General features: G+C 40.4%; 1 protein-coding gene across 1 annotated transcript in view; it reads left to right on the top strand.

Moving 5' to 3' along the window:
- Window positions 1-23,190, top strand: part of LOC128702059 (probable glutamate receptor) — a 107,123-nt gene that overhangs the window by 5,776 nt on the left and 78,157 nt on the right. The window contains exons 2-4 of the mRNA XM_070101504.1: window positions 5,464-5,555; window positions 5,785-6,008; window positions 17,064-17,192. Of these exons, the coding sequence (XP_069957605.1) occupies window positions 5,464-5,555; window positions 5,785-6,008; window positions 17,064-17,192 (445 nt within the window). The remainder of the gene's footprint in view (window positions 1-5,463; window positions 5,556-5,784; window positions 6,009-17,063; window positions 17,193-23,190) is intronic.

Below are 23,190 nucleotides of genomic sequence, written 5' to 3'. Positions count from 1 at the left end.
AGCACATTTAAGTTTCCATGCTTCCTGAATTAATAATTTCCCTCTTATAGTAAGGGGTGACACTAAACCTAGTGGATCAAAACATTTGGAAACTTCAGCAAGCAAAACTCTCTTAGTTAATTTATTGGGCATACTGTAATTATTAGGTTTTAACATTAACAAATCTGTTTCAGTATCCCAAGTTAAACCCAATACATTACTACATTTTGGCACTTCATCTCCAGGGTAATCTTTACTTATTCTCTCCTTCAATTTGGACGAATTATTATTCCATTCTCTCAGAGGCATATTTGCACTTTGCATTATTTTATTAGCCTCTCCATAAGTCATTAACAGTTCCTCTTCAGTTGACGTCACACCCAGGAAATTGTCCACATAAAATAGTTTGCTCATTACTTTACTCAATGGACTTCCCGTACATTTAAGGTGTGCATTTATCGTCGCTTGAAGTAGGAACGGACTGGATGTAGCACCAAATAATAAGCTCCTAAAGCGAAAGGTTTTCAGAGGGCTAAGTGGGTCAATAGGATTCTCAGGCCATAAGAAGCGAGTACAATCCCGGTCAGCCTCTTGTAAACCCACTCTTAGGAAAGCTTTACTTATGTCAGCCATAAAGGCATAATTCTTTACTCTGAAATTTAATAAGATATCTCCTAATTTTTCCGTCAACGACGGACCTGTCATCAAACAGTCATTTAAACTAGGTACATTTTTGTTACTCCTGGCACTACAATTAAACACAGTTCTCAGAGGAGTGGTCTTAGAATCCTTCTTCACTCCGTGATGTGGCAAATAGTGACCATAAACTTTGGCTTGCTCAGGAGGTACCTCTTCTATAAATTAATTAATTAATTGTTCAGCAATTATATCATTATAGGCAGTTAACAATTCTGGTGTCTTACTCAGTTCGCGGAGCTGAGCCTTTAACTGCCCATATGCCATTCTGTAATTAGTGGGCAATTCTGGATGGTTCAGTCTCCACGGAAGTCGTACCCAGTATTGTCCGGATTCAAATTTTACATCTCTCAGGTACTGCTCCTGAGTAAAAGAATCGTCTGGACTTTCTTCATTTACATTTATTCCAATGCTGTCTAATTCCCACAATTTATGCACTGGCTCAACACCATCCTCTATGGAAGAATTATACTGGGGTACAACTTCATGAGTAAGACACACAGTTATGGTATTTGCAGTTTCCTCTGGTCATGAATTATTATTACGAGGAATCCTACCATACATTACATGGCCTCCAGCAGTCTTCAAAAGGGTGACACCACATTTCTTTACCATACCCTTTACAAAGGAGGCATAATAGTCACTACCTATCAAAATATTTATTGGGCCTACAGAATCATCACTTATACCAGAAGGTGCTAAATTTATATTATGTGAGAGTCTTTCTGTAGCTTTACTAAGTCCTGTAGATATTTTCTCTGGAAGTCTATCTACAATTACTGCATTAACACGTTTTTTCTCAATGCCTAACCTGACAGTTACATAAACAGTGTCATACAACTGAGCTCTTTTGTCTGAGAGAAAACCTGATAATTTTAAAGTTGTGGGATCTCCCATCTGTACTTTCATACCATCAAGACATTTACGTTTTATGAAAGTACGCTGGGATCCCTGGTCCAATAATGCATTTACAATTGTTTATTTATGCCTTTTATCATCAATTTTTACCTGTAACACAGGTAAGGCTACTTCAGCAAAACCATCATTATTAACATTAGCAGCAATTTTTACATTAGCTACTGTTGTGTCAGGATTGTCAACATTATCATTATTGTCAACATTATCATATAGACCTTTACACATGACTATATGGTGTCTTCCTTTGTGACATTGATAACAGAAGTTTAATTTGGCATAACAATCCTTTACATTGTGATTACCCAAACACCTGATACATCTGTCAAGTTCCTCCAATCTTTCAACTTTATCATTCCATGAATTGTATGCATTGCAATTCTTAGAAAAAGACAATCTCTCTTTTCTTTGACTGGTTTCCTATTAACTGTGCTACTCTTAGGAGGGTACTTATTCTTCTTACCTTGTGGAGAATCATTATTTCTGATTCCTGCTACTTGATATGCACCTATGCAACTCTTTTTAGGAAATGAATTTTGATTAACATTGGGATAATTTTTCCCTTTGTGAACTTGACAGATACCTCAGAGTTATTATGTGTTGCATCTTTAAAATGAGTTGGTTGGCTGGTCTGCAACTGCACAATTAATTCTTGTAGACCTAGTCTTATTTCCTCCAGACCAAAATAACCTTTGTGATATTTATTCGAGAGTCATTCAAGTGTTTTACAGCTTAATTTATTCTGTACCATGGCACTCAATAACCAGTCTGATTCCTTCAGATTACATTTATTACTTAATGTTTTGAGAGTGCTCTCCAGTTTAACTCTAAACTGCTGTAAACTTTTGTAAGCATGATCTGGAGATTTTAAATTAATAATGATATTCACTAGATCCAACCTACTTTGTTCTTTATTACCATAAGTGACTTTCAACAAGTCAACTGCTTCCTTGTAAGAATAATCTACATTGGGAAAGGCTTGTATGAGTATGTGAGCATCTCCTCTTACCTGTCCTTTGAGGTAAAATAATTTAGTTACACAGGCTAGGTCACTCCTGTCATGCACAGCTGCTTTAAAAATTGACCAAAATTCCTCCCAATTTTCTCCAGGATTAAATAAAGGTAAACATAATTCTGGGAGTTTTGGCAAAGACATATTATTTGTTGGAGCAGACTGATTAACTGCCTGGTTTACACATTTTAATTTATTCAAGGCCTGACTTTTACAAGAAAGAATCTTTTCCTCTAATTCATAATACTGATTAATCATAAGATCTACTTCACTCTCATCTACACAGTTTACTAATAAATCTCCTTCATATTTGTTGTAATATAATTTGTATGAATCATATCTATTATCTAAAGCATCTAAATACAATTTTAAATCATCAGTATTCACAGTTTCTTGATTCATTAATTCCAAACATTTATTGTATGCCTTTGTTACATGACCCTTTCTAGCTTGCAGAGATGTTTTCTTTGCTCTATATTCCATATGTTTGTCTTCTACATTAATTTCCTCATTTTCAGCCATGATGCAATGTATTAAATTCAACTTAATAATACTGATTATGTACTAAATTATGCACTTTATAAAGGTAAATAGTACAACTTACCTTTAAATAAATTCTAGCTACTTGACCTTAGCAATTTCATGTAAAAAATTGTAATATAAATTTTAAATACACATTAATAATGTTAGCTACACTTGAGCTTAGCAATTACACATTGATATAAATCTTGGCCAGAATTGTCTATCGAATTAATATTGTAATAATTATAATCCACTACACATTAATTAAGGAAAATTAATATTATACACATTAATTATAATTAGTTACACTTGGCTTATCAATTACACATACACTTATACACATTACTATAATCTTTAACCACACTTGACTTATCCAAATTAATATTGTAATAATTATAATCCACTACACATTAAGTAAATTTGTGAACTTAACATCCACCTCCTGTCATTTCACATATAATTATTAAGTAATTAACTAATTAATGACTTCACTAATTACCTCCGGTTCAAGAAGGACCAACGGGGTAATTAAATGTGGAAAATTGCATTTATCTGAATGTATTATTATATACATAACAGTAAATGAACATTGATAATTATTATTTATCAGTTAGACAAGTAGGAATTTGGGACCCCTAGGTCGCAAAAAATGTCCCCATTCGATACCTACCACTGTCATATCCACAAGTTGCTCTGGACCTATTAATTAAATGAAATATACATACACCAGGAATACTGGTAAATATATAAATTTGTGGACTGTATATTAAAAATAATAAATGGTTATATATATACACAATTACATAACAGAAGGAAAATATATCCTAATATCACTCACCATTTTGACTGGAGATTAATGTGTATCATACTCAGAAAACCTCACTCTAACTAAATCTATGAAAATAATGCTGGCCAGAATTACACACAAATCTAGAGAGCTTATCTGAGGTTCCTGGAGCTGTCTGGTCCAGTCGTCTGATATCTCAAGTTATGCAGGAAAGCATATCCACCAATTTCGCCTCCTATTTGAGAGGTGTCAGCCCAATTTTAACCTCTAGAGCACGAAAATTCCTTCCCATTACGCTAACGTTGTATCCAATTCAAAACCAAGATGGCGAGTCTCGTCTGCGCAGCCGCAGGCTCACCGTTTTCTATGACATAAATGTTATTAAATACAATATGGCCATCTATTTACATATAAATACTGAATTTCTGGAAAATATATACAGTATTTTCCACAACTAGATAGGCACGTGCTAGAAGGCACAGTGATAGTATAGTCTTGTGGAATGTGTGCTACGTTTTGGTAAGTTTGTATGTGGTGTGTTAGATGTTATAAGGAGGTTAGTGTTGTTAACTTACTAAAATCCTGATAGACCATTTGGATAATACTTATTCATGTCGTAGTCTTGGATTCTTTAAAATGTGTACATAGCCTAGTATTGTACCACTATGTAGCATGTGTATTATCTTGCATTTTGTGCGTGAACTTCACGTTATGTAATGTTGTTTTGAAAGTTTGTATTTCATGATTGTCAACATTAATAATTGATATTATATTGGCGGTGTATATTACTTTTACTTTTTACGGTGTATGTATATAGGAATGTATGTTTCATATTTGTTTTAGTTGTAAATTTAAGTTTTTGTGTCTTGTTGTTCATGCACTATGGTGAATACTCTTTAAGGTTTTGATGAGGTCAGGGTATGACCATTAATTAGGATAATTTATGTATGTTATTTAGAACGAGGACTGTACATATGTTAAGGGGGGGGGAGAAGTGTCAGCTGTGTGTCTGCACTGGCAATAATGATTATTGTAAAAGGAGGGTTTGTAGGATGTGTTGTGGGTTATGTATATGGTTGTAATATGGCCATTATATATGGTGTTTATTTTCTGTACTGGGATTGTGTACTAGAGGTTTTGCAATATCTTGTATGGTTTTTAATTTTATACTCTTATACATTATTGTAATTGTTCTATGTTTTAAATAAAAATAAAAAAATAAAAATATTGGTAGTGATAATATTTGGTCACTCAATCAGCTATCTTTAGCGTTTATCGAAATGCCTATAAAAATTTGGTTTCCTAAATAATGTACCCAGTGAAATATGTTTCCAAACCCATGTTCATCTTAAACTGAACTTCAGATGTTTACAAAATGTATTATTAACTTCTCTCTGACCATATTTATTCTTACTAGTAATAAGCTGCACCTTCCAGGATGAGTAGCATGATACAGTTTTAAACTAAATACTACGAGGACGATTTGCGTATTTTGAGAAGACCTAACATATGAAAATATATTTTCAGATAACAAACAATATACGATTTGCAGGAGGAGCTGGGATTTTTGAAGCAATAACTAACTGTTCTGATTGTGAAAAAAAAGACTTTCATCTCTTATTAGTAGTAGAAAAAATTATGCAGGTACGTTGTTTACGTAACATATAGTGTGGAAATAATGTTCATATTCTGGAAGCACCAGGTAGGGAACTAGTGTACTTTATATAGTGTAACTCAAAATAAAGCAATATCAGGTGAGTAACACTAAATAACATTGAATCAGCTCAAATTACTGGTCAATAACAGATATTGCTGCTACACATCCCGTTTAAGATATAAGTAATTAATGACATTATAATTATTACATTTACAGCTGCAGCAAATATCATCGTACATGACAGTGGTTGTGATGAGTGACGACTCAGCCTTCTTAGCTGCCTTCGTTGAATTGTCCCTCAAGCTGCACATACTTGTGTGGTCAACAAGGTTGCTGATCGTAACTCGTTCTCACATTAAGGAGCTGCAGGATCACCAAGCAATTCTATCTAAGACGAATTCTGTATTAGTTGTTATCAACGAAGACACAGCAAATGCCAGGTGATAAACATTTCTCTCTCTTTTTTTTTTTTTACGAAAATTTGGATTACGAGAAGCTATCAAAAATTTCCCGGTGTCGAATTTTCACGCTCTTCCTGGGTGAAATATGGCGACAGCATAAATTATGCTGAGCAGTAACACTATGTTAAACAGCATAGCGAGTTTCAATGCAGTCGGCCATTCCGTTGAAGCAAGTCAGGCATTTCTTCTAATGTCATTGCGCTGTTGCGATTTTTAGTACAACAGAATGGAAATAAAAAAAAAAGAAGAGGCACATGTGAAATTCTATTTTAACCTCGGTAAAACGCTTAGCGAAACTTGAAAAATACTTCGGTATGCGTTTGGCGAAGAAACAGCTGATCAGACACAGTAATCTGAATGCTTTTGTCCATTAAAGCAGGAAGAATTTAAGCTGAGTATGATGAACGATATGGTCGTCCATCAACATCAAAAACAGACAACATTGAAAGAGTAAGGAAAGCTCTTCATATATATCGTCGTCAGAGTAACCAGAATTTCTTATAGGTCACGTTAAAGCATTTTGACTGGAAATTTGAACCTGGGGCAAGTAGCTGCGAAATTTGTGCCCTGTTTGCTGCCTCATGACCAGGAAATACATCTTTTTCTGTCCAAAAATAACATACTCTCCAGATCAAGCCCGGTGTGATTTCGTTGTCTTATCAAAACTTAAAATTAAAATGACACTAAAGGGTGGCGTTTTAACGACCTGGAGGAGAATCAATCAGGATTGAAGGTCCTGGTAAACGCCGTTAGAAGAGTTCTAAAAATGCTTTGAAAGGTAGCACAGGCGCTGGGATGTGTGTATAGTCTCCCAAGGAGAGTACTTCGATAGAGACAATTTCAAATATGCGTTTAGGTAAGCCTATACATTTTCTTACGTGGTAGTGCAGGATAGCACCTCGTACGTATAATAGAAGTACTATTTTTCAGACACTTTCTGATGTGCAAGTTAGAACACCACAACTACGCAGATAGTTAAACAGATGCCCAAACGTGCGAACATGCGCACACACACACACACACACACACACACACACACACACACACACACAAACATTCATACACATACGCACACACATGCAAAAACTTGCACATACACACACACACACACACACACACACACACACACACACACACACACACACACACACAGTCACACACAGACTCATTGCGTTTGCTACTAACTACACTTCAATAAATCTATTGAAACAGGGAAACTGCCAGAGGTGTGGAAGACACAAATGTAGTCCCGATTTTTAAGAAAGGAGACAGACAGGCTGCACTAAATTACAGACCAGTGTTGCTAACATGTATTGTATGTAAAGGTATGCAGAAGATTACCAGGAAAAGAGCACCTTGAATGTAATGAACTCATACATGACCACCAGCAAGGCATCGGGGAAGGAAAATCCTGCATCACGAACCTGTTGGATTTCTATGACAAGGTAACACAAGTAAGACAGGAGAGAGAGAGAGAGAGAGGGATGGGTAGACTACATCTTCTTAGACTGTAAGAAGGCCTTCTATACAGTACCACGCAAGAGACTGGTTGAGAAACTAGAGGAGCAATTAGGAATAGGAGGGAAATTACTGCAATGGAATACCTGACAGGAAGGAAACATCGTGTGTCCGTCCGAGACGAGGTGTCAGAGTGTGTGCATGTGTCGAGTGGAGTTCCACAACGGTCAGTCCTAAATCCGGTGACGTTTCTTGTGAATGTGAATGATATGACGGAAGGGATAGTTAGTGTCCCTGTTTGCAGACGATGTGAAACTAATGAGTAGAATACAGACGGAAAAGAATAAGGTAAGCCTAAAAGGGGATCTGGACACTCTGCAAACCTGGTATGACAAATGACTTCTCGAGTATAACCCCCAGCAAGTGGAAAGATGCACATGAATGGTATACAATACCGACAAGCTGAAAAATTTAGACACATGTGCAACATTTGAGTATCTTTATTGTAGACGTTTCGCCAACCAGTGGCTTTATCAATACAAATTTTAGGACATGATTAGAAGACAGTAGAACTATATACAAAAGATGAGGTAATCAGTCCCTCAGCCTTGAAGTTGGTGTTAAGAGCACCGTGGTCATGAAGATTCTGGTTGGCGAAACGTCTACAATAAAGATACTCAGATGTTGCACATGTGACTAAATTTTTCAACTTGTCGGTATTGTATACCGTTCACGTACAACTTGTCAGACACTGCAACATCATGGAATCTTGGCTCAGAGGACATGCACATTACCTCTTCACAGCTGCAACTACTACTTCGACTACTACTGCTGCAACGATTACTACAATTACTACCACCACTAACCCGTGACTCGGGGTTGACCTACTTCTACTGGGGATTCCCGCCCACCAGTGACTATGCCCTCCATCTTCCGCCAGTATAAAAGCAGCAGCCTTCTTGCCTGTGGTCCAGAATCTTCACGACCACGGTGCTCTTAACACCAACTTCAAGGCTGAGTTTCTGATTACCTCATATTTTGTATATAGTTCTACTGTCTTCTAATCATGTCCTAGAATTTGTATTGATGAAAGTTAAGACACTTGTGCAACATCTGGTTATTGATAAAGTCACTGGATGGCGAAACGTCTACAATAAGATAACCAGATGTTGCACAAGTGTCTTAACTTTCATCTTGTCGGTATTGTATACCTATCTTGCACAATTTGTATTGATAAAGCTACTAGATGGCGAAACGTCTACAATAAAGATACCCAGATGTTGCACATGTGTCTAAATTTTTCAAGTGCAAAGTTGTGAAGATTGGGGAGGAATAAAGGAGACCTCAGACGGAGTACAGTTTAAGAGGTCAAAGGCTGCAAAACTCACTCAAGGAAAAGGATCTTGGGGCAAGCATCATGCCGAGCACATCTCCCGAGGCGCACATCAACGAAAAAAACTGCTGCAGCATACGGGTACCTGGCAAACTTAAGAATAACTTTTCGACATCTAAGTAAGGAGCCATTCACGACTCTGTACACCGTGTACGTGAAGCCCATATTGGAGTTTACGCCACTAGTCTGGAACCCACACATGGTCAAACTCGTCAAGAAATTAGAGAAAGTGGAAAGGATTGCAACAAGGCTAGTCTCGGAACTGAGGGATTTGTCCTTCGAGGAGATGTAAAGGAAGCTAAACCTGACAACACTGGAAGGCAGGAGGGATAGGGGGACATAATAACAACACATAAAATGCTGAGACGAATTGACAGGGTGGATAGGGACAGAAAGTTTCAGAGATGCGACTCAGCAACAACGGGTCACAACTGGAAGCTGAAAACTCAGATGAGTTACAGGAATGTTAGGAACTATTTCTTCAACCATAGAGTTGTCAGGAATTGGAACAATCTGGAGAGTGATGTAGTGGAGGAAGGAGCCATACATAGCTTTAAGAAGAGGTATAATAAAGCACATGGAGCAGGGATAGAGTAGACTTACAAGTGACCAGTGAACATGCGGTGCCAGGAGCTATGACTCGACCTCTACAACCACAATTAGGTGAATAATTAGGTGAGTACGCAGGAGAGGAATGGGTAGACTGCATTTTCGTAGACTGTAAGAAGCCTTTTACAAAGTACAGCCTAAGAGGCTGGTATCGAAGCTAGAGGAGCTGGCAGAAATAACAAGAAAACCACTGCATTGGACAAGAGAATATCTGATGTGAAGGAAACAAAGAGTGACAAGGTATCGGAGTGGGTGCATGTGTCGAGTGGGCTTCCACAAGGGTCAATCCTAGGGCAGAGTGCAGGTACTATACTTCCCACCACCACCCCTCCTCCAGAGTGCAGGTACTATACTTTCCACCACTACCCGTCCTTCAGAATGCAAACCCTGTATTTCCCACCTACAGGACTCACGTCCGGTTAACCGGTTTCCCCTGAATCCCTTAAAAATGTTACTTTGCTCACACTCCAACAGCACGTCAAATCATAAAAACCACTTACCTCCACTAATATCTAATTCACTCAGACACGCTTGTAGGACGTCCAAGCCCCTTGAAAAAAAAAAAAAAAAAAAAAAAAAAAGAGAATCTTTTCCTAAATTTACACATCATCCAAGTCATCATATTTTGCTCCATACTCTCAAAATATCCAAACCGATTCAACAACCCTTCTGTAGACCTCTGGATAATAATTTTAGTAACTCCACACCTCCTCCTAATCTCCAAATTACGAATTCTCTGCATAATATTCACATCACACATTGGCCTCAGCAATGCATACCTTATGTATGGTTGATATGGTACGTGCCTTGGGCGCCACTTGAAGGGGGGCCATCTTCGGATAGTGAAAAAAGAATTTTCTTAAGATATATAATCTGTCTTTGATTATCGTGGGTGAGAAGCATTATGTTGACTAGATTGTTAAACCACTTATATAAACTATTAGGTGAAAATACAGTGTTGGGAGCTACATGACGACAGACCTCACAGTACCAGTGCTAAGTGCCAACTGGCGCTGAGCAAACTTGGGAGGTAGTCTATAATTTTGTGCAAAATCATGGCAACTTAAGAAGGAAAGTGGAGCTGATGAACGGAAGAGACAGAAGCTGTAGGCGGAGGAAGCCAAGAAGCCAAGTAAGTTCTTCATGCACTTCTTTGAAATGTCCATAACAAGTTGTTCCATACGTTCCATGGAGTCGCCTGCACCTGTACAAGTCTGTTAGAATGTGAAGGTGGATCAAACCGAGGAGGAAGTAAGTTAGATAAATCCGAGTGTGACAAGATTAATGAGGCAGCCAGAGAGAACGTGGATATGACAGTAGGGGAAGACGATGGTGGTGGTGGTGATGTCGAGTTTATTGACGAGATTGAAACTGACGACACTAAACCTGGTGAACTGGATGGTGTCGAAGAGCCTCAAACTGTCACACCATTAGTGATTGAACAGCATGACACTGGACTTCAGAAGTTCGACAAGGATACTGGAAAAGCGTTCTGCCTGACGCATTGAGAACAGAAATAATAAAGGTGAGTTTGAAGTATTTCCTGAACAGCGAGGAGGCATTTCCTACCAATAAATAACCACACAATGCACAAAACTTGATTCAAGAGGAAATTTGGAAGTGGTCGTGGTGAGGAAGTGACTCGCTCATGGCTGGTCTATTCCTCCTCTAAAAAGTGTGCATTTTGTATCTATTGTCTTCTCTTTTCCCGGCCAGATCATCAATCTTCATTGGAGCAGGACAGTGGATTTAATCAGTGGAAAGCACCTGAAAGGATTGATGTTTATGACGATTCTAAGAATCATTGGGAGTGCTTCACACTGTGGAAAAAAAACTGATGGAAATTTAGGTGAAAACTGGGAAGTTATTGACTCGGAACTTCAATCACAGACTGAGAAGGAAAAGCAGAAGTGGCGTGATATCTTGACGTGAATCCTTCACTGCATAAAATTCCTTGCGACTCAGAACCTGGCAATGTTGGTACACAGGGAGTCACTTCAGTTGGACGATGACTCTACTGTGGGAAATTTCCTCGGCTTACTGAAACTACTGGCCATATTTGACCCTGCGGGCAGATGTCAGAAGTAGTATGGTACGTGCAAACTGATTTTGAGAGAAAAACAGTCCGTGTTAGCGAGTCCTTCTTTGCTTTTATCCAGATAACCCAGAAGGATGCTGAGAGCTTGGTTGAAGGCATTTTGAAACAGCTAGAGAAGGACGAATTGGAGTTACAAGACTGTCAGTCACAGTTCTGATGGCTGGACACAGAAGTGGTGTTGATCAAAGAATAAGTGAGAAAAACAACCCGGCAGTGAAATGCGACAATCACTCACTCATCTTGGTGAGTGTACATGCAGCCAAGCAGGACACAGTGATGGTCACGTTTTTCAGAGCCATCGAAACTCTCTACATGTTCTTCTCTCGTTCAACGCAGTGCTGGGTAACACTCAAAAACGCTGTTCCTGTGGTTATTCAGTCGGAGTCCGAAATCAGGTGGAGTACAAGTACAGAAGCAGTGAAGCCCCTCAACAAGTACCTTGAAGAGATACTTCAAGTTCTCGAGGACATGATAGACAATGAAACCGAGACCAATTAAACAAAAAGTGACGCATTTTCAAACTTTGCGAAGGAGTATTTTGGAACAAAGTACTCATTCGCATTCGCCGACAGTAACAACCTAGAGAAATATGAAAATTTGTGCGAAATGTACAGCTGTAATGTTGATGGACACTAGCTATATAAAGAAATTTTGGATCGCAGAATACTGATATGAAGTCGGGCATCATGAAAATATTAAGACCTAAAGAGCTCAAATTTATTGTTCAGTATGGAGACGAGAGAGTCTTCGCCAGTCTTCGCAATGCTATTCAGATAATGTTCACCATCGCAGTTTCCATCGTCAGCTGTGAGAGATCATTCAGCAGGTTAAAACAAATACTATCGTATTTGAGAGCCTCCATGGGTCAAGGCAGACTCAGTGATCTTGCTCTGCTGAGCGTAGAAAGAGAAAAAAACTAAATTTGAAAAGCAAGGAAGGGGCAGTTGTAATTTTCATGTAGTGCCATAATCTGTTATTTAAAAGATTAACGAGCTTGACTTGTATTTCTTGGCTGATTTTAAGGTAAAGTGTGTTGACAAGAATAAAAAAATCGAAACTTGTATCAGTACTGTTTCTTGTGTATGGCAAAGAAAATTGAATGAGAAGTGTCCTCTGTGAAACTTAAGATGATAATACAAGCAAAAGAAGACCAGGAAAGACTAAAAATAGATCCAGACTAGCTATTAGAATTATCTCCAGCAAATGCAAAGTTATCAAAATCAGGAAGAGCAAAGACGAACAGAACATTGGTTAAAAAACTCCCTGAAAGAGAACCTTGGGGTGAACATAGGGCCAACCACTTTGCATGAGGCACAAATAAAAGCAAAGCTGGCAAATTTAAGGGCATTTTACTAGACCTACAATTTGGAGGCATTCAGCACCGTAAACACTGCATATATCAGTCCCATCTTGGAGTGCGCACAGTAGTGTACTTTTAGTCTGTCTGAAGGATGGCAGAGCAAGGAATAGGTATTTATCCTGAGCGAAGAGCCGACTAGAATTTTTCCAACACTTCGCCAGGTGAAATTTCAGTTTCCCAAGAGATTATCTTCACTCCATTTCCTCGTATCAAGATTACATCTCTAATTCCTTGGAACAAGATTTCTCTCCGATTTATATTCATAAATCCGATTTTTTAACATTTTCTTAGAATAAATATGTACATTCTCTGGAAAATGTACAAAGGAGGATGACAAAGTTGATCCCATGTATCAGAAACCTTCCCTATGAGGATAGACTAAGGGCCCTGAATCTGCACTCTCTAGAAAGACGTAGAATTAGGGGGGATATGATTGAGGTGTATAAATGGAAGACAGGAATAAATAAAGGGGATGTAAATAGTGTGCTGAAAATATCTAGCCTAGACAGGACTCGCAGCAATGGTTTTAAGTTGGAAAAATTCAGATTCAGGAAGGATATAGGAAAGTACTGGTTTGGTAATAGAGTTGTGGATGAGTGGAACAAACTCCCGAGTACAGTGATAGAGGCCAGAACGTTGTGTAGCTTTAAAAATAGGTTGGATAAATACATGAGTGGATGTGGGTGGGTGTGAGTTGGACCTGATAGCTTGTGCTACCAGGTCGGTTGCCGTGTTCCTCCCTTAAGTCAATGTGACCTGACCTGACTAGGTTGGGTGCATTGGCTTAAGCCGGTAGGAGACTTGGACCTGCCTCGCATGGGCCAGTAGGCCTTCTGCAGTGTTCCTTCGTTCTTATGTTCTTATATGTTAGCGTAATGTAGGAGATTTTGTCCATAGAGTTTCATACAATTCTTAAATCTATTCTAGACTGTAATCCATTCATACATAAGGTTTATTTTTACCAGTTCAATGAAGTGTATCTCTCATGGTGTAATTAACGCATTCTACCATAGGTATATATTGCAAGATCTGACCACGGATGTGGATCTTAAGGTGCAGCTCCTGGCCCCCTCTGGTATGCAGGTATTCTTGAGATGTGTGGAGGTAAACATATTTAAACACAGGTAAGCTTTATTGTGGAAAATATGGAAAATAAAACATAAATTTTTACAATCTTTTATAGACGATTACAAGATTGTATATTTATATACAACTGTACATAAATGTATAATTGTACGTAAATATACAATTGTACATGTACAATTGTGAATTTTTTTACAATTTCGTCAAGATTTACGTTTTCTTGAAGTTAACAATATCCTGTAAAAACATTGAAAAGGTTTCAATATATGAATACAGTTTTAATTGACATGGTATTTTTGCGAGGTATACTTACGTTTGATAAATTAGACACATGTGCAACTCTTGGGTATCTTTATTGAGGAAACGTTTCGCCACACAGTGGCTTCATCAGTCCATACGTAGGAGAAACTTGAAGAACAGGAGGAGAATGAGGTAATCAGTCCCACAACTGCGAGTCGAGGTGTTCAGTCCATCAATCTTCTATTCAAGATTGATGGACTGAACACATCGACTCAAGGTTGAGGGACTGATTACCTCATTCTCCTCCTGTTCTTCAAGGTTCTCCTACGTATGGACTGATGAAGCCACTGTGTGGCGAAACGTTTCCTCAATAAAGATACCCAAGAGTTGCACATGTGTCTAATTTATCAACATGTCGGTTCTCTGAACCATTCATCTACACTTACTTACGTTTATACAGAAATGAGTACAATACAATGACATTGTAAGATATACAAGTTTTAGTCTTCATTATTAGGTATGTACAATGTTACACAACTTTTGACATTTTTATATCATAGTGAATATTATCCTGGGGTGAATATTATCCTGGGGTGAATATTATCCTGGGGTGAATATTATCTTGGGGTGAATATTATCCTGGGGTGAATATTATCCTGGGGTGAATATTATCCTGGGGTGAATATTATCCTGGGGTGAATATTATCCTGGGGTGAATATTATACTGGGGTGAATATTATCTTGGGGTGAATATTATCCTGGGGTGAATATTATCCTGGGGTGAATATTATCCTGGGGTGAATATTATCCTGGGGTGAATATTATCCTGGGGTGAATATTATCCTGGGATGAATATTATCCTGGGGTGAATATTATCCTGGGGTGAATATTATCCTGGGGTGAATATTATCCTGGGGTGAATATTATCTTGGGGTGAATATTATCCTGGGGTGAATATTATCCTGGGGTGAATATTATCCTGGGGTGAATATTATCCTAGGGTGAATATTATCCTGGGGTGAATATTATCCTGGGGTGAATATTATCCTGGGGTAAATATTATCCTGGGGTGAATATTATCTTGGGGTGAATATTATCCTGGGGTGAATATTATCCTGGGGTGAATATTATCCTGGGGTGAATATTATCCTGGGGTGAATATTATCCTGGGGTGAATATTATCCTGGGGTGAATATTATCCTGGGGTGAATATTATCTTGGGGTGAATATTATCCTGGGGTGAATATTATCCTGGGGTGAATATTATCCTGGGGTGAATATTATCCTGGGGTGAATATTATCCTGGGGTGAATATTATCCTAGGGTGAATATTATCCTGGGGTGAATATTATCCTGGGGTGAATATTATCTTGGGGTGAATATTATCCTGGGGTGAATATTATCTTGGGGTGAATATTATCCTGGGGTGAATATTATCCTGGGGTGAATATTATCCTGGGGTGAATATTATGAATATTATCTTGGGGTGAATATTATCCTGGGGTGAATATTATCTTGGGGTGAATATTATCTTGGGGTGAATATTATCCTGGGGTGAATATTATCCTGGGGTGAATATTATCCTGGGGTGAATATTATCTTGGGGTGAATATTATCTTGGGGTGAATATTATCCTGGGGTGAATATTATCCTGGGGTGAATATTATCCTGGGGTGAATATTATCCTGGGGTGAATATTATCCTAAGGTAAATATTATCCTAAGGTGAATATTATCCTGGGGTGAATATTATCCTGGGGTGAATATTATCCTGGGGTGAATATTATCCTGGGGTGAATATTATCCTGGGGTGAATATTATCCTGGGATGAATATTATCCTGGGGTGAATATTATCCTGGGGTGAATATTATCCTGGGGTGAATATTATCCTGGGGTGAATATTATCCTGGGGTAAAATCAGGGTGACTATATCCTCGGTAAGAACTGGTATCTAGGAGGTATCTTCTATCATCAAAAGGAGAAAAATCTTCTTTTTAATCTTAAATGTAAACATATCCCCCTTCACATTACTAATTGTTTTACACTTAACATGCATATTCAATCTAATATTAAAAAATCGGATTTATGAATATCAGTATGAGGGAAATCTTGTTCCAATGAATCAGAGATGCAATCTTTATACAAGAAAATGGAGTGAAGATAAATTCTTGGGGAAACTATAATTTCACCCTCTGTAGTCTTGGGAAAATTCTAGTCAACAGAAACAGCTCTGCGAGTTCCTCACTCAAGTAAAATGCTTGTTCCTTGTTCTGCCATGCTTATGTCAGATTAAAAGTTCACTACTGTGCAGCGCCAATATGGAGCATGTATTGGAAGAAGAATGTGAAGATGAAAAATATAAAAGGATCTCCAACGAAACAAATACCAGAAGGACCAGAGGTGATATGATTACGACAAACAAAAATAATTAGAGGAATTTAACAGAGTAGACAGAACAAGTGTGTTTGTGAGGCTGATCTCAGATACATGAGAGCACAACTGGATGTTAAGAAATATGTGAATTACAGGGAGGTTACGTATTACTTCTTTATCCTCAGAGCAGTCAAGACGTGGAATGACCTAGTGAATTTATTGAGGTGGAATCCATACATCGGTTTAAGAAAAGGTATAATAGGGTTCACTCAGCCCGAAGTGAACCCAGAAGGTGCTAGCGGGGAATTGGGGCCAAGAGCTGAGCCTCTACATAAGCAACCACACTGAGGTTATCACATGAATCTCTTCTTGCTGTCATCTATGCACTACACAGATCTACTTCAATATGTTCTATTACAGGTGCAGTGTGTACGTGTATCTTCCATACAGTCCCCGGGGAGTGAAGCCCCTGCAAGTGGCCTCTTGGACCCCTCACCGAGGTCTTGTTTTCACATCCAGTCTCCCGCTCTTCCCAGACAAGTTCTCCAAGTGAGTATCAAAATAGTTTAATGCACACTATACTCCACATAATGCAGCATAACATACACACACACATACACACACATACATCTACATACAGGGGCAGACACACGCAGACGTGGGGTCACAAGGCTCCGAGAACCTTAGTGCTTTTAAGGCGTAATTAGCTGCTAGCAGTAACCAGTGGTAGTGACAACGTCATTGAACAACCCTACAAGTGATAAGCAAAGTTATTAGTTAAAAAAAGATGAGAGGAAGCCTGAAAACATTCAACAAAACTTCAAAGTGCCAAATCGTTAGGGGCCTAGTAGGCACCTGTTGCCACACAGTTACAAATATACAAAGACCAAAGCGAGTGTGAAAGTAGGTGTTCAAGAATTACGAGAGGTTGGTTAACAAGTGAAATGTGGGGCAGCATACAGTGAGAGTGAAAAAGTTAATAAGTAAAGGGAGAAAAGAAAAAAATATATAACTAGGGAAGGTGGCAGGAGTAGACCTTCTTGAAGCGGTGACGTCGTAACAGGTTGTGTGCCATTATAAATAAAAAGTGTAGTTCACCAAATGTGAAGTGTACTCTACCAAAAGTGAAAAGTGAAAACACTTGAGGAACGCGGGATGTACGAGCATAAATGGTTATAACTATGACGGGTGAAGGATTTTCAAAATAGTGTTACAAGGCCTACATGTACGACAACAATGACACCAGCAACTGGCAACTTGTCATCGCCCCACTGCCACACCGCAAGTCCTTCTCACTTATTGTGGTTGCATGTTGTCAGATCATGGTCTCTGCACACTGTTAGATACTGGTCACTCACTCCTGCAAGCTATTACCGGAATTAGGGTAGAGACAGCATAGATAAGGTGGAGATAGGTTTGATGAGGGCGTGAGGAAAGGGAGGTGCGTAGCTAGCAAGGGGTAACCATCAGACACACACACACACACACACACACACACAAGTGTAGACACTTGTAGAAGTTGAGAGAGGCTAAGTTTTAGAATTACTAGTATTACTATTGGTATTTTATTAGTAGTATGGATAAGTTTTAGAATTACTATTGGCAAGTTTTAGAATTACTAGTATTACAATTGGTATTTTATTAGTGGTATGGATAAGTGTTAGAATTACTATTGGTATTTTATTAGTAGTATGGATACTTAGAAGTGAGGAGCATTATTTCTGGGCACACACACATATACATACACACACACAGCTGTGTAAACGGTCCCCTCACAACCGTTCACCCCCCAACCTACCCACCCACTAGACGTCCTGTCCCACTCTCCATCACTTTGTCCCCCCATCTAACCATCTCTCCCCCCTCATAACTCCCCCACATACACGAACACACACCTACACACATACAACACCTCTCTCTCTCATCCTCACCTTCCATCCATCATCCCTCTCTCTCACCCCCTCTTTCTCCCTCTCTCTCCCTCTCTCACCCTCTCTCTCTCTCTCTCTCTCCCTCTCTCTCTCTCTCTCATCCTCACCAGCCATCTATCTTCCCTCTCTCTCTCACTCTCTCTCTCTCTCTCTCTCTCTCTCTCTCTCTCTCTCTCTCTCTCTCTTTCTGTCTCTCTCTCTCTCTCTCTCTCTCTCTCATCCCCATCTTCCACCACCTTCCTTCTCTCCAGTCTCTTCCTTCCCCTCTCTATACCCCTAGCCTCTCCCACACTTCGTTTCTCCTTCCTCCCTATACCCTCTTGTAACCCCTAAAACTCTCCTTGATGCTGCCCCCCCTCCCACCCTATTTCCTTCTCCCCCCTGCCCTACCTCCCTACCCCTACCCCTACTTGCAACACCCATCCTCACAGAAACTTCGTTCTGTGGTACAATGGGGCCAAAAATAAGGCAGACAGCTGGGAAGGATGATTGGGAAGCAGAGCTCAAGAAAAGGGAAGACTGAGAAAGGAAGCTAGAAGAGCTTGGAAGGAGCATAGAGGAGATGGTAGCTGCAGAGAGAAAAAGGCGAGAGCAACATGCAGAAGCCAAGATACAGCACTTAGAAGAGGAACTGAGCAATCTGAAACAGCCTAAAGAAAGAAATAACAGTACAGACATAACATCAGGAACTTCTACATCAGACACAGACATGGGGACTGGAGGGAGCAAGGAAGCTATACTGTATGCAAAGGTCCAGTCAGACCCACAAGGGGCCAAGGCAATGACAAGAAGCACACTAGGAACAAATGAGAGGTTGGGAGACATTGAAGGAGCTAGGATATATGCAGGGACTCTACAAGACTCCTGCAGGAGCCAGGAACAGCTGAGCAGAAAAGACAGACCAATGAGCAATGTGGCCTCAGCTAGGGAAAGGACTGAAGGAAGGAACACTCCAAGGGAAGGAACTAAAACACATCAGAGGACGCAATGGGAAACACAGTGGGAGGAAGAAAGGGAGAGATCAGTTTTTGCCTATGGGCTCCAGGAAGCTGACGGGAAAACCTACGAGGAAAGAAAACATGAGGAGATAAAAGCAATTGAAGGTATCATGAAGGCAATAGGCGAGGGCAACATGACCCAGGTGGCAAATTTTCGGAGAATTGGGTGGTTTGCAAGGAGAGGGAAGCGGCCTCTCAAAGTAATTTTCAAGGCAGAATCAACTCGAACCAGGATCCTGCAGGAGAAAGCACAGCTGAGAGGCAAACTGGAATTTCAGAGTGTGTGCCTCGACCGAGACAGAACGCAAGAGGAAAGGAGGATACTGAAAGAGAGAGTGCAAAAACGAAAGGAGGATTGGGAGGAAGGGACAAAGAGAAACAGAATAACCCAGACACAGGTGGAAGGGCAAGCACACCCCCAGAAGCACCCGCAGAAGGACTCCAACCACGACAACCCCAAGACAACTGAACAATCTAAGCCAACAATCATACACTGATCCCTCTGTCCCCACCCCCACACCACAAACCCCAACCCTACAGCAACCCAATATGGGAAATCTATCCCCATCACAACCCCCCATAGGCCCCCACCAGGGCTCCTGCTCTCCCAACCCCAATATCCTCCCAAGACCACAGTTTTGGAACAGAAGCCGAAGGCTTGGTACAAGAATGCGGACGGAATAACGAAGAAATATGAGGAATGGCATGAAAGAATCAATAAGAAGTCCCCAGACATCATAGAAGTCACAGAAATGAAACTCACTAAGACAATAACAGATGCAATCTTCCCACCAGGATATCAGATCCTGAGGAAAGACAGAAGGAGCAGAGGGGGAGGAGGGGTTGCACTGCTCGTAAAACACCAATGGAAATTTGAGGAAATGGGAGACATTGACGAGATTGGAGAAAGAGAATACATAGTAGGTACACTTCATTCTGGGGAGAACAAAGTAGTCATTGCAGTGATATATAATCCACCACAGAACTGCAGGAGGCCAAGAGACGAATATGAAGAGAGTAACAGAGCAATTGTGGATGCACTGGCTGAGGTGGCAAGAAGAGCTCACTCGAGCAGAGCAAAGTTACTGGTTATGGGTGATTTCAATCACAGGGAGATTGATTGGGAAAACCTGGAACCACACGGGGATCCCAAAACATGGAGATCCAAGATGATGGATGTGGTACTGGAGAACCTCATACATTAACATGTTAAGGATACTACCAGAGAGAGAGGGGAGGATGAACCAGCAAGACTGGACCTTGTGTTCACCCTGAGCAGTTCAGGCATTGAGGATGTCACATATGAGAGGCCCCTAGGAGCTAGTGACCAAGTGGTTCTGTGCTTTGAATACATAGTAGAGTTACAAGTGGAGAGAGTAACAGGAGTTGAATGGGAAAAGCCAGACTGTAAACGGGGGCACTACTTAGATTTGAGGAACTTCCTGCAAGAGGTTCAGTGGGACAGAGAACTGATAGGAAAGTCGGTAAATGAAATGATGGATTACGTAACAACAAAATGTAAGGAAGTAGATGGAAGGTTTATTCCCAAGGAAAACAGAAATAATGGGAAGACCAGAACGAGCCCCTGGTTTACTCAACGGTGTAAGGAGGCAAAAACCAAGTGCAATAGAGAATGGAAGAGGTACAGAAGGAGAACACAGGAAACTAAGGAGATTAGTCGAAGAGCCAGGAACGAGTATGCACAGGTAAGGAGGGAGGCCCAGCAACTGTATGAAAATAACATAGCATCGAAAGTCAAGTCTGACCCGAAACTGCTGTACTGCCACATCAGGAGGAAGACAACAGTCAAAGACCAGGTGACCAGGCTGAGGAAAGAAGGTGGGGAACTCGCAAGTAACGATCACGAGGTATGCGACGAGCTCAACATGAGATTTAAGGAAGTATTTACAGTAGAGACAGGAATGGCTCCGAGAAGACAGCACAGAGGGGAACACCAACAGGGAACATACCAACAGGTGCTGGATGACATACAAACAACGAAGGAGGAGGTGCAGAAGCTGCTAAGTGACCTCGACACCTTAAAGATGAGGGGTCTGGACAACATCTCCCCGTGGGTCCTTAGAGAAGGAGCAGAGATGCTCTGCTCTCAACATGAGATTTAAGGAAGTATTTACAGTAGAGACAGGAATGGCTCCGAGAAGACAGCACAGAGGGGAACACCAACAGGGAACATACCAACAGGTGCTGGATGACATACAAACAACGAAGGAGGAGGTGCAGAAGCTGCTAAGTGACCTCGACACCTTAAAGAAGAGGGGTCTGGACAACATCTCCCCGTGGGTCCTTAGAGAAGGAGCAGAGATGCTCTGCGTGCCACTAACCACACTCTTCAATACATCCCTTGAAACTGGGCAACTACCTGAGGTGGTATAAACCTTGGTAACAAATACCGACAAGTTGGTTTAGAAAGACACGTAAGCAAACACTATGACATATTTATTAGAAAACGTTTCGGTCCTGGGACCTTGATCACTTCTAATAAATATGTCATAGTGTTTGCTTACGTGTCTTTCTAAACCAACTACCTGAGGTATGGAAGATGTCAAATGTAGTCCCCATTTTAAAGAAAGGAGACAGAAACGAGTCACTAAACTACAGACCAGTGTCTCTGACGTGTATAGTATGCAAAGTAATGGAGAAGATTATCAGGAGGAAAGTGGTGGAGCACCTGGAACGGAACAAGATTATAAATGAAAACCAGCATGGGTTCATGGAAGGCAAATCCTGTGTCACAAACCTTCTGGAGTTTTATGACAAGGTAACAGAAGTAAGACACGAGAGAGAGGGGTGGGTAGATTGCGTTTTCCTAGACTGCAGGAAGGCCTTTGACACAGTTCCCCACAAGAGATTAGTGCAGAAGCTGGAGGATCAGGCGCATATAACAGGGAGGGCACTACAATGGATCAGGGAATACCTGACAGGGAGGCAACAACGAGTCATGGTACGTGAAGAGGTATCACAGTGGGCGCCTGTGACGAGCGGGGTCCCACAGGGGTCAGTTCTAGGACCAGTGCTATTTTTTATATATGCCAACGACATGATGGAAGGAATAGACTCTGAAGTGTTCGTATTCGCAGATGATGTGAAGCTGATGAGAAGAATTAAATCGGATGAGGATGAGGCAGGACTGCAAAGAGACCTGGACAAGCTGGACATGTGGTCCAGAAACTGGCTTCTCGAATTCAACCCTGCCAAATGCAAAGTCATGAAGATTGGGGAGGGGCAAAGAAGACCGCAGACAGAGTATAGGCTAGGTGGACAAAGACTACAGACCTCACTCAGGGAGAAAGACCTTGGGGTGACCATAACACCGAGCACGTCACCGGAGGCAGACATCAACCAAATAACTGCTGCAGCATACGGGCGCCTGGCAAACCTGAGAATAGCGTTCCAATACCTTAATAAGGAATCGTTCAAGACACTGTACACTGTGTATGTTAGGCCCATACTGGAGTATGCAGCACCAGTCTGGAACCCACACCTGGTCAGGAACGTCAAGAAGTTAGAGAAAGTACAAAGGTTTGCAACAAGGCTAGTCCCAGAACTCAGGGGAATGTCGTACGAGGAAAGGTTGAGGGAAATCGGACTGACGACACT

This window comes from Cherax quadricarinatus, chromosome 77 (genome assembly GCF_038502225.1).
Source record: "Cherax quadricarinatus isolate ZL_2023a chromosome 77, ASM3850222v1, whole genome shotgun sequence".
NCBI lineage: Eukaryota > Metazoa > Arthropoda > Malacostraca > Decapoda > Parastacidae > Cherax > Cherax quadricarinatus.
Note: the sequence above shows the minus strand (reverse complement) of the source record. Positions and strands in the feature narration are given on the sequence as shown.